This window comes from Zea mays, chromosome 6 (genome assembly GCF_902167145.1).
Source record: "Zea mays cultivar B73 chromosome 6, Zm-B73-REFERENCE-NAM-5.0, whole genome shotgun sequence".
NCBI classification, from domain to species: Eukaryota; Viridiplantae; Streptophyta; class Magnoliopsida; order Poales; family Poaceae; genus Zea; species Zea mays.
The window spans coordinates 172,502,260-172,513,960 of NC_050101.1; the positions used below are offsets into that span (position 1 = coordinate 172,502,260).

The window sequence follows — 11,701 nt, forward strand, 5'->3', positions numbered from 1 at the left end:
GAAATAATATATAACACCATCATTATAAATAGATTTTTACTCACAAGCCTTCCCTGCACTATGAGGCGGCTGTTACATTTTTTTATTCGAATGAAACTTGAACATAAATCCTTGTGAACCTTCTATTTCCTTCAATAGTTTACAAGCATGGTAATGTAGTTCTATCAAAACTATCATGTTTTGTTTTGCTTAACCATTTGTACAAATTGCAGGATGAGTAGTATTATTGATGATTTAAAATAGAGCCATGATTTTGCACACCTAAGGATTGGTACAACAGTTATTTCCTTTTTAATTCAGGTGCCAAATATGAAATATGACCCCCCTCCCAACAAAAAAATGATGCGTAGGCATTAGACGACAACCTGAGGAGCTGGGTGCTATCAGTTTGGTTCTGCAGTCATTCACCAAACAAGAAAAGGAAGAGGTTTGCACAATAGAACATAGTGCAAAACTGAAACAGAAAGACATTTTCATAAGCCATTGCAAGCATCTCTCCCTTGAAACAGACATCACAAAAATCATGTGTATCATTGAAACAAAGCACGGACTCGCAGGTCGATTAAATTACCCGAAAACTCAAAGAAAAATTCGTGCCGTGAGCAGCGAGCAGATTTCATACCTCATTAGACATGATGGGCGAAGAAGGGGGCGTTGGATGGTGACGTAGGAGGTACCTGGATGGAGAGGGCAGCCGCGGCGGCACGACAAAGGTGTCTGTGGAGCTGGTTCTCCTCGGAGACCTTCTGCAGCAGCGTGTCACGTGTGATCTCCTTCGTGCTGGACCCCCACAGGGACACCTACAGAAGTGGAAAAGCAATAGTGAGATAGCGAGGGAGGGAGGGGGCTACGGAGGGCGAGAGGAAGGAGGTGGGGAGGGACCTGGCGGTTGCTGGTGGGGGCACCGACATCACTGGCGGATAGAGGATGCAGGTAGGTGGTTGACGGTCGCGGATGGCGGGTGCAGTTCCTGTTGTTGCCGGCGCCCTCGGTGTAGTGGCCCTTGGCCCAGTTGTTGCCGGCGCCGGACTGGAAGACGAAGATCTGGCCGAAGGGGCCCGAGCGCACGGAGTCCATGGTGCCGGGCTCGAGGTCCATGAGGAGTTGAGGACGGCGCGCGTGCCAGCAACCGAGCGGGTCCTCCACCATCTCCTGCACCGCGCGCTGCACCACCGATCCGACGGCGTGGCTAGGTGGCGCAACCGTCGATCCGAAGGGGAGCCGTGGCCCAGCGAGGAGACAATGTCGGTTGGAGCAGGGCACGGGCGGAGGCGCCAGGGAGCGGGATGCGGTATCCAGGGGCAGCAAGCGCCGCTAGGGTTTCGTGCCCAACGAGGCGGCGGTGATGGCGGGTCCAGCGAGGCATGGGAACGGAGTCTTGGGGAGGTCCAGAGCGAGGGAGAGGGTGCGCCCGACGGCGGAGGTGGAGGCGGAGGGAGGGAGCGGTTGCCAGCGTGCGGAGGAGAACTGCGAACGGGAGGGGGCAGAGGGAGCTTCGCGCGGACGGGGAAGGGGCAGACGGGAGGCGACGCACGCACGACGGCTGACGGGCGACGCACGCAAAACAGCGATGTGGGATGGACGGTGGAGATTGAGGATCGGCAGAACGGCAGAACGGCAGAACGTAAGGGAGGCAGACTACTCTTACCTTCTTAATAAGTAGTACAGATTACCACTGTGCCTATGAATTGTGGGTCCAGCTGGGTCTATGAAATGTGGACCTGATGGCAATTTTACGAACCTGTTTCTTGCTGATGGCAAATATCAGAATCTCTTTCCGGACAGTGGCAGGGCGGTCCACGTTGCTCACTGCATGTGGGCCCTGCTGACTGGATTCTTTCAAGGCTTTGTCGAATAGAACCTGCCTGCTGACTGTAATTGGTTTTGAGTTTTGAGCTTTGAGTTTGGGTTAAATTCAAATTGTTTAGTGATTCATGATGGGATTTGGAAGATTGTGCTCTCTCTATCCGTTTTTTTTATTCCAAGCATCTTACCATTCAAGACATTTCAAGTCACAGCCTCACGGGACGTAGTATAGCGTATAGGGGTGCAAACGGATGGGAGCAGGGCAAATAATGTATCTTTCATATCCTAATTCTATACTAGGTGAGTGCCCGTGCGTTGCAACGGAAACATATAATACCATAATAACCTTGATCCTTAACTCATGGCCTTGATATAAAGTGTTTGCCATTCAATTAGCACCTCTGAGTAGATGTCCGTGCGTTGCTACGGAATCAATATGATGAAATACATTTTATGAAAACACTAATTATTGTTCTATTCTTTTGTTAACATCGCTAAAAGTGGATGTTTACATACCTTAAAAGATACATATGACATAATTTGAATAGTATGACATAAGATTCAATCATATACTTGAGTAATACTTATTGCACTATCCAGACTCCAGAGTCACATAATTTCTCACATACACACAAGTAACACACAGATATTGTCACACACCACAGACAACAACCTAAACATCACTCTTCACTCAAGAATTGTAGCCATCTTGATCATCATAGTACTTGAACCACATCATGATCCCTCCATATTTCCCTGAGTCATTGATCAATGGAAGCACCTAAGACTTGATGTCATCAGCGAGTATAAAACCACTCCCAGCTGCAACGGGGCCTGGAACTTCCGTTGCCACAACTCAAGAGAGCAGCCAAGTCAGTTATTTTCCATCATTATTTGATTGCATAAGCATAAAGATAATGAACATGTATTGAATGCCCAATTTAATGGTAGGAATAACAAAAAAATAAAAACAAGAAAACAACTTATACAAATCCAGTGGGTGCACAGACGAAGGATCACAATCACGCATTGATTTGAGCAACTTCTCTTTAGCATTGATTTGCTCAAGATGTTAAGCTAAACTTTTAACTCATTTCTTAAGGTTGTTTGTAGTAGATCGTCTATATAGACGTGTAAAACATTATTTTGCACTGTAAATTATAATATTTACAAAAAAATAAAATTTAAAATAAGAGATAGGATGGATAAGTTATGACAGCCTAACAAGTTTACCCGAGACATATCTTGCCATGATAAATGAGTTAGAATATGTTTAGTTTGAGATCAAAGTAGTCAAATTTTTGAATCACACCGCCACCAAAAAATTACTCCGATGTTTATCTCGCCCCACGCGACTCTAATCCAAACACTATAGAATATGTGGTCGTCCCTTTCCATCCCTCCATATACATCCAACCAAACACACCCTTAATGACCCAACACGAGCCAAGCTAGCTAGTTACACTCAGCCCTACAAACACCATTCTGTAGTTGCAAGATGTGACCAGAACTTCAAACAATTTATAATTACAGCCCTACTCCGCTGGCACAACTGGAAGTTCAGATAAGCACGAGCTCTTCTTCCTGATAGGCATTATTTGTGCACGTACCTCCAGATTTGGTTGGTCGTTTTCTTCGTTGCAAAGATTGCTCTGGGAAGTCCTATGTGGCAACAGCTCTTCTCCCTCTGTAACAACTTCTTTCATAAGCTGTGGTTGGAATAAAAAGAGGGAAATTCAGATTATGTGAAGTTCATGCATACAAATAAGACTAAACAATCTATTCCCACACCATGTACATGTAGGAATTTTAAGCCTGTTCACTTTTATAGTTTCTTCAAATTCTCTTGCAAGCAATGGAAGCATGCTTGAATGGTTAACACATGGTGACCTCAGCAGATGATTATGATGTTTTCCTAGTACCATAGTAGCCTCTTTACAACTCTAGATCATTGGTACTCAAAAGGGAGAGCAGTCGAATATGTTAAGCTCTGTTTTTAGTTGCATTCCTTAAAACTTTACTCGCAGACCAACTCCAGGCATGGTGCTGAATAAGGAATATCCAGATTCAATATATAAGGCTTCGTTGATAAATACAAATGTAATAATTAGAAACTATACCTTCCAGTCCTTCAAGTCAAATCTAAAAACAAAATGACTGTATGAGACTTCTCCTGAGGCTATAGCGCTAGCAGCAGGTGCATTCCTTGGCCCTGTTCAAGATCAATAATATTGGGTTAGAAACATTCACAGCATAATATAACTTAAACACAAAAGCAAATGTGAACAAAGTACTTACGTACTATATGCCCGCTATCATCTACAGTTATTTCCACCCTACCATCTTTCACTAAGAAAGATAGTGCAAAAACATTTTCAACTGTTTGGGCAAATGAAAGCCTATTCAACACAAGGTTTTCCAATTTTGCGCTCTTCTTTCGCCTGAGGATATCAAACATAACTAAGACATTCCTGTCAGTGTCTGTCTTTACTTCCTCTGAAGACTCAGCAAGCTGCATTTGAAAAAACATTATGTGGTTGGAAGTTAGCAGTAAAACAGCCAGTGAGTCTAGTGACTTATAGATAATGACAAAGTTTTAGGAAATTCAAATATATGATTCAAATGCATATGAAGGAAGAACTGAGAATATGAATTGTACTACCTTTAATAATTTTTTTGTTTTAATTAAAAAAATTGTGAACTAAGAATTACAAAGCAGAACACCAATCATGAGTACAATGCATTGAAGTCAAAGGCAAAGGAAGACTTAAAGGAAATCATGATTTCACATTTTCACTTAACATATACTGTATGAATGTATGATTTACATCATGATAAGCATGTGGCTACCTCTTCAGGACAGGTATTTTCTGTTGGCCGTGCAGTCCGTTTCCTACCAACAGCTACAACTTTCCGTTGCTTTACTTCAATATTCATAGGACCAAGCCTAAAAACATTAACACCATGCACAGGTTAACTCATTTGATAGCAGAGAAGGTGGGCCAGGGTGTCCGTGCATACAATGTTAAGTGTTGTTGAAAAGAGAGGGGCTTCATTACATGGTACAGCATCCAGGCACAGGCCTGAAGATATGTGAAACAGAAAGCCCAAGATCACCCCATCGTAATGAGACAGACTCATCCCAGCTGGAGGCGAAGATAGGAGGCCAAGAAAGATCTGATTCACAGAAATTGATAGCCACTGCTTCCATGAATCAGCAAGACCAGCTGTTGTGATTTTTTGTTGGGTATTATAAATTAAATCACTTACGTGACTTATATCTTCGCACATTATTCAATGAGACCAGATAGGATAGCTGTGACAAGCCATATGTCATCCTTTGGCATTTCTAGACTGCCAATAAGAGTGACCTGAAAGGAAACATCATTTAGATAGATGAAGATAAAATAGAAGCAGCATGTTTAATAACGAAAGCATCAATGACATATCAAACCAATCACAACAGAAATTAGAAAGCTGAAACAAAGAACAACATCACAAGTTCACCCAAACTATAGGGTCACTTTTGGGTCAAATAATTAGCAAAGACCGAAGAGAGTGGGAGTCATATCATGAAGCAAAGAAAAATGGTGAAATGGTTTGGTGCAAAATATAACTACCATAGGACTGAAACATACTGCACAAGCTTTAAATTTCTATCATGATATATTATTTAGAGTACACTTGAACACAACAATTCAATAATATAATCATGGGGCTACTGATAACTACTGAAATTAGGAATAATCACAATGGGAGGTTATACGCCAAACACACAAAAAATCCAGAATGATGAGCCCTCCTTGTGACACGAAAAGGTTGGCATCCTTGAGCCTTTTTATTATGATCATTACAAACGTCTCCATGTGCATCTACGTAAAAAACAAAACCATTAGGTCACAAAAGTGGAGGTTAAATCAAATCCAAAATTCCTTTACCAGCAAGGGTTTTGTGCTTCAACATCAAGAATGTTCCTGTTTGTTTTTATAACCAGTTGATGCAGGGAGAGTACTCTATAGGTAGTGCTGCTTGGTACTTATGTCTCGAGCTATGATCTGTTGCAATACATGTAGTGTCCTGAGCTATGACCATTGATTAACAAACCTTTAGTCGTGATTGCAGAACCAATAGCATGTTTAATGTGGCTAAAAAATAGTGTTTATCTCCATTGAGTTTAATGAAGTTCATTTGTTGCCTGAATCTTATTTCTATGCCAGACTAATTTAGCTTCAAATTTTTGCTTAATTTTTGAGATAAAGGTAAACAAAAATTTGGAATTTAGTAAACACACAAAAAGAACCCACAAATCCAAGAGATTGTAAATGATTCCTTTTATATATCCAATGAAAAAGAACCATGTAGAAACATTAAAAGGATATCCAAGTAATACTAACATTAAAATGGAAGCATGACTACTGTAAATGTGTTTCATTCTCTTGGATTTTCCCTGTGTCCTACCGCTGTAAACATGTGGGAGTGCTTTCGAGGAATGTGTGTGTGCTATGTTCGAATCGGCCAGGTGGGGAACATGGTTAGGGTGTTGCAGGAACAGTAGGGAACTCGAATCCCTGGCCATGGGCACAAGCATGGCCACCACTCAGTACACATTAGTAGTCTAGAGTGATGGATGCTCTCGATTATATGTTCACTTTGTTTTGCAATTAACTGATATTCACTTTGTTTTGCAATTAGCTGATTATATTTCCAAGTGAACATATAGTCCAGTTAATTTATTTCTCACAGTTTTGCTAGTGAGTGATATCGTCAGACCATCCAACCTATAGCTTACCATGGTTCAGATAGTAGCTGACCACATTACCACCTAACAGTAGCTTCAGATAGTAGCTGATTGAGCCATGGTTTTACACCATAGGAATCATTTACACAAAACAATCATTAATAATCATTTACACAAAATAATCATTTACACAAAATTGATAACAACATAATCAATTTGTGTAAACGAAAGTAGCAGCCAACATAGGAATCATTTACACCATGCTCTACACATCTGTGAAACAGATATTTCATGTAACCAAACCAATTGTGCTAGGAGTAGATTTGTGGGTGCTTTTTAGCTGTATGACAAGTACCTCGAGAGCAACTGACACAAAATAGTTTATATACAAGAGCAAGCCGAGAGACTAAAAAGAGCACAGTAGAGACTAAACTATACGTCTATACTGTAGTAACAAGGAGCACTTTCAGGGCTAGTTAATGTAAAACCGAAGGGCACATAACTATGACTTGGGTATATGCTGACCTTGATAGGAGCAGTGCAAAGCGCTGGAGGAGACTGTCTCGTAATGCTTGGTCGCGACAGATGCCACACGACGCTTGCAGCCGCAACACCATTAACAAACCTGGCCACAACCATTCCCCCATGGAGTGCCTTTGTTGGTTCCCTCCCTCTGTTAAATTAGAAACAACCTGGCTGGATATGACAGTACCTCTCGTTTGATCAAGCTAATCCAAAGTGTGATTAGTTTCGTTGGAAAAAAAATAAATGCAGACAAGCTAAATTGCTAATTACATACCACATAATCATTAATGATTATCCATGGGATCTTTTCGGCTGATCACCCAGTTTAGAATGACACACTGCTATTCTCCATCTCGATCCATGATCTATCTCATAGCCTAGAGAACCCAAGGTGTTCAGAGATATGCCTGTTTGAACCTGCGATTGCACTAAGCCGAAAGTTCACCATCATTTACCAAGTAAAAAATCTTGGATAAAAAATGGAAAGAAATTAAACCATACAATTATCGACCTTGTCTATCACTCTCTAGCAGTCACAAAAGCCTTCTGTGTAAATAGAAAGGAGTACTGGGGGATTTATTAGGATAAGGCATATGCATAATGTGTGAGTTGATGATAATTGATATTTGATAAGAACAAGGCGCTCTAACCGTCTATGCACTACTTACCGACCACTCTTAATATACAAGTCAAACTCATTGGCATGGCTTCAAAGGAAGTTGTGGCGGTGACCGGTGACCATCAAGAATGCAATTTAGCAAGATATTCCTTCGTTTATTTCTAAAGTGACGCCCTACAGAACCATGATTTCCAATAAAAGGAAGTCTGTCTAAGTTCCCACCATCAATGGCAGCCTAAGTGGACGGCTAAAAGAATTGTTTCCCCAGCCATTGTACCAAAAGGTTGGATTAGGCCTCTTCTGCCATCTCTTATTGGCCTGCCAAGCTTCTCCAAATATGGCCTTCGCACTCTTGCTCGCCCCCTACAGCCCTTACCATAATTTTTATACTTGAATACAAGCTTCTTCCAAATACTATCATCTAATGCAAGATTCCTCATTTCCTTGCACGTGCACTCAACCTTTGCAAGATCAACCCCAGGTAAAAAATGCAATACCTTAGTCTTAAGATCAGCAGGCAAAGCCATCAAGCATGGCGTGGCAAACGCAAATAATTCAGTTGGCACAGTGATACCATTAGTGGCAGGCAAATCTCATCCGTCGGCGCTCTCCACAGATCATGAACTCCCTTCTCATGCACTTCACTCAAATAAAGTAAAGGCTCAAGCCCGTGCACATACTACCCATAAACTATCACGAAATTTGGCCATCAAGGAGTCATTCAGCACCACCACCTTCCGCTCGATTTCACAGAGATGCCTCTGGTACCGGTCACGCCCTAGCCCATGATTTATCATCGTATACTATTTCTTCATTAGATTGTTCGCTACATCTACTGATCGAGCGTATTGATATCGAGTGAAGTGATAGCCTGCCACTCGCTGAAGCGGAAGGAGCAGAGGCAGGGCGTGACCGGTACCAGGACCCACAGCTCGGTGGTGTGGATGTAGTCGACGACGGTGAAGCTCGTGAGGCTGCGCACCCCGACATTGGTGAAGTTGACGCAACCAGGCGACAGCAGTAGCGGAGGTCAAGGTTCTGGAGGCAGGGGCAGACGGCGACCATCCGGCGCAGCGAGGCGTCGGTGAGGAAGACGGAGTGGAGGTGGATGACCTCGAGCATGGCAACCATGGCGTTGTTGACGGCCCTGAGGTTGAGCCCACGCACCGACAGGCGTGCGAGCAGCGGGTACCCCACGGGAACTGCAGGGTGAGCATGCTCGGGCGGCGCGTGCCACCTTGCCTGGCTGTCGTCGATGCAGAGGTGCAGGTCCTCGCCCCCTCCCGCCCACTCGGCCTGCCCGCTCCTGGATCCAGGCTCCTCGCTCTCGGCGCCGACGGGTGGATTCCCCGCTTAAGTGGCTAGGCGAGGTAGGCTCCGGCGGTTGGTGGGGGTAGGGGGTGGGCACGGCGGGATGGGCGGCCATCACGCGGGGAGCGGGCGAGGTTTGGGGGCTGGGTGTCGCGGGGACGGAGGCAGGCGGGGGCATGGGCTAGTGTGGACGCCTTCGTTGTCTCTTCAACGTCGGCGCTGGAGACGGTGGCAGAGGGGCGGAGTCCAACGCAGACGCGAGGTCGAGCACAAGGAATGGCTGGCAACACCAGCGCAAGCCTGGAGCGTGTAGAAGTCGGTGGAGGAAGAGAAGGAGGCGACATACCTGACCTCGTCCAAGCTCACCTCCACGGAAATTTAGATCTAACCGACTCTCTCCCGGTGCTCGTTCATCCTCCATGTCCCGCCGCTGTGAAAGCCAGGCGCTCGATGTCGTCGGGGAGCGGGCTGGAGAAGGTGTCGTAGGAGAGGTTGAGGGTTCGGTTGGTGTCGTAGGAGGCAGGGCGAGCGTGGATCTATGGATCGGCGTTTATGGCGGATAGGCGGATCCGTGGCATCCGCTTGCGCGTTGATGGCGGGGAGAGGGTGGGGGATCTGCGGCGCGTTGATGGCGGGGAGAGGGTGAGGCATGCAGTGAGCGTTGATGGCGGAGAGCAGAGGTCGCGTGCGCGTTGATGGCGGGGAGCAGACGGGGAGGAGGGCGGGGAATCCGCGGCGCGTTGACGGTAGAACCGTGCACCAAAAAATTTGTGAACGTCTACAATAGCTTCTTATATAGTAGTAGAGATTTTTAGTTAGATTCGGATCAGATAGGATATTATACGGTTGTTGTGGATATGAATATGAATTTTTAGGATGTCGGAAATGGTATGGAGTCGGATCGGCGTCGCAGCGGAAGCGGACTTTAAAGATTAGATAATACATGTCTACATTCTATGTCTATTTTTATAGCTATCAACAATTCATAAATAATAAATAGTATTAGGTTATGTCAGATACTTGGTAGCAAATTAATAGAAGTTCATCGAGTATAGAAGTAGTGAACAAAATATAGATGTTTAATTAACTAGAACAAGCTTCTTTATTTTTGTACTTTAGTCCTCTGCACTTTTAACAACACATGCGATCATGTAAATCCGTTCATTCACCTGGATAAAAAGGATGCCGCAAGTTTTTGTACTACTACTAAATAAGCCGAACAATGGTGATTTGCGCGGTCGAATGTAAGTTTTTGTGCTACTACTAAATAACTTGGACAGTAATCAATTATTTATTGACTGCCTTTATGTCTTATATATGTACTTACCAAACCAATTAGATATTATCATATTTTCAACATCGGATGGATAATCCGCGTTCAAATATCAGATACTCCACATCCGCCGGATTTTAGTGATACCATATCATACTCATCCGCACATAGATCGGATTCGGATTATCCATATCCGAATGGATATATAAACTCATATACGATATTTGTATAATTAGAATTTAGATCGGATATCCACACCACTTACACCTTTAATAGCGTACAATATCTTTGACCTATTCCCCCCTTTCCCGAAACATGACACTCATATCCTTATGATTCGATGATCAGATTGGAGAAACTTCATAAATATTTTGCCATCCACAAACGCGCATCACTAAAAAAATTAATTACACTATTCTAATAAAATAGTTGAACACTTAGAGGCTGCTTAGTTTCTCAAGCTTCTCACCATGTGCCTGACACAAGAGCCTAGCTGGGTGAGCCAATTTGGCTCTCTTAAGCTATCTCCAAACAACTTTACTCATCTTGTTTTCTATTTCAAATTGAATAACGTAATTTACAATATAAAATAGTATAAAATAGTGTTTTAAGGCAAAGAAAACTCGTCCGCATATGCATGAATTATTATATCTTAAAGCATCCAAACAAGCGAGGTTGCTCCATATTCTTACTTGGTAAGGTTACAAGCTAAGAAATTAAACAAGTCATAAAGTTCAAAAAAACTAGTCAATCCACAACACAAATATTAGGGATTTTTAGATTTCTATTCTAAACATTAAACTTTTTGTTGGAAACATTACTCTTCTGAAGGTCCTCAAAAACATGACTAACTATTTGGTTCTATCATAATATCGATCATTACAGGAGCTTCGTAACAAACAAAGATTTGTGATGGGAGTATTCTCCTTCACCGAAGATCTTCGAGACAAAGACATAACACGAAAGTGACAACAATGAACGCCGAAGCTTTAGCTGAAGAGAAACAACTTCGGCTTAAAGTGATGTCGAAGATCAAACATGGAGCTAAGCCGAAGAGGAAAATACTAGTTAGTCCCTAATGATTTATGTTACAACTATGAACAAATGTTAAGGTCATAAATGTACTTTTATCTGGGATGTGTCCCGTGCCTATAAATAGGTGAACAGTACCACTGTACTGTTCATGTTGGATTGTAATTGATCTCGCGTCTCATTCGAACAAGCCGAAGGTATCAATTTAATATAAATTTTGTTAACGTTCATGTGTATATCATAAAATACATATGTGAATGAATGAATAAATTACATATGCCATCTATATGGATTCTTATTCTTATAAATCATGAAGGTGTGTCCTTCATGACCTTCATCTGAAGATCATTATATTTAAAATGAGATAATACTTCGAAGGACGAAGATCTTTGTCGGG

At 42.9% G+C, this 11,701-nt stretch overlaps 1 protein-coding gene across 46 annotated transcripts; it reads right to left on the reverse strand.

Annotated features, from left to right (window-relative positions):
- Positions 1–2,323: 2,323 nt before the first annotated feature.
- Positions 2,324–9,760, reverse strand: LOC100381918 (Non-structural maintenance of chromosomes element 4 homolog A). Of its 46 annotated transcripts, none has more exons than XM_035959686.1 (11): positions 9,346–9,750; positions 7,344–7,486; positions 7,070–7,240; positions 5,745–5,861; positions 5,077–5,678; positions 4,866–4,983; positions 4,657–4,753; positions 4,105–4,318; positions 3,927–4,018; positions 3,417–3,515; positions 2,332–2,661 (listed from the first exon to the last, which is right to left on the reverse strand). In XM_035959686.1, the coding sequence occupies exons 5-11, from the start codon at positions 5,141–5,143 to the stop codon at positions 2,575–2,577; spliced, it is 774 nt and encodes a 257-aa protein (XP_035815579.1). In that variant the 5' UTR covers positions 5,144–5,678; positions 5,745–5,861; positions 7,070–7,240; positions 7,344–7,486; positions 9,346–9,750; the 3' UTR covers positions 2,332–2,574. The 46 variants fall into 46 exon arrangements, with proteins under 46 accessions (XP_020394651.1, XP_020394663.1, XP_020394662.1 ...); XM_035959677.1 differs by having other exon boundaries at positions 4,866–5,007; positions 7,070–7,272; positions 7,344–7,497; XM_035959689.1 differs by having other exon boundaries at positions 7,070–7,217; positions 9,366–9,746.
- Positions 9,761–11,701: the final 1,941 nt, after the last annotated feature.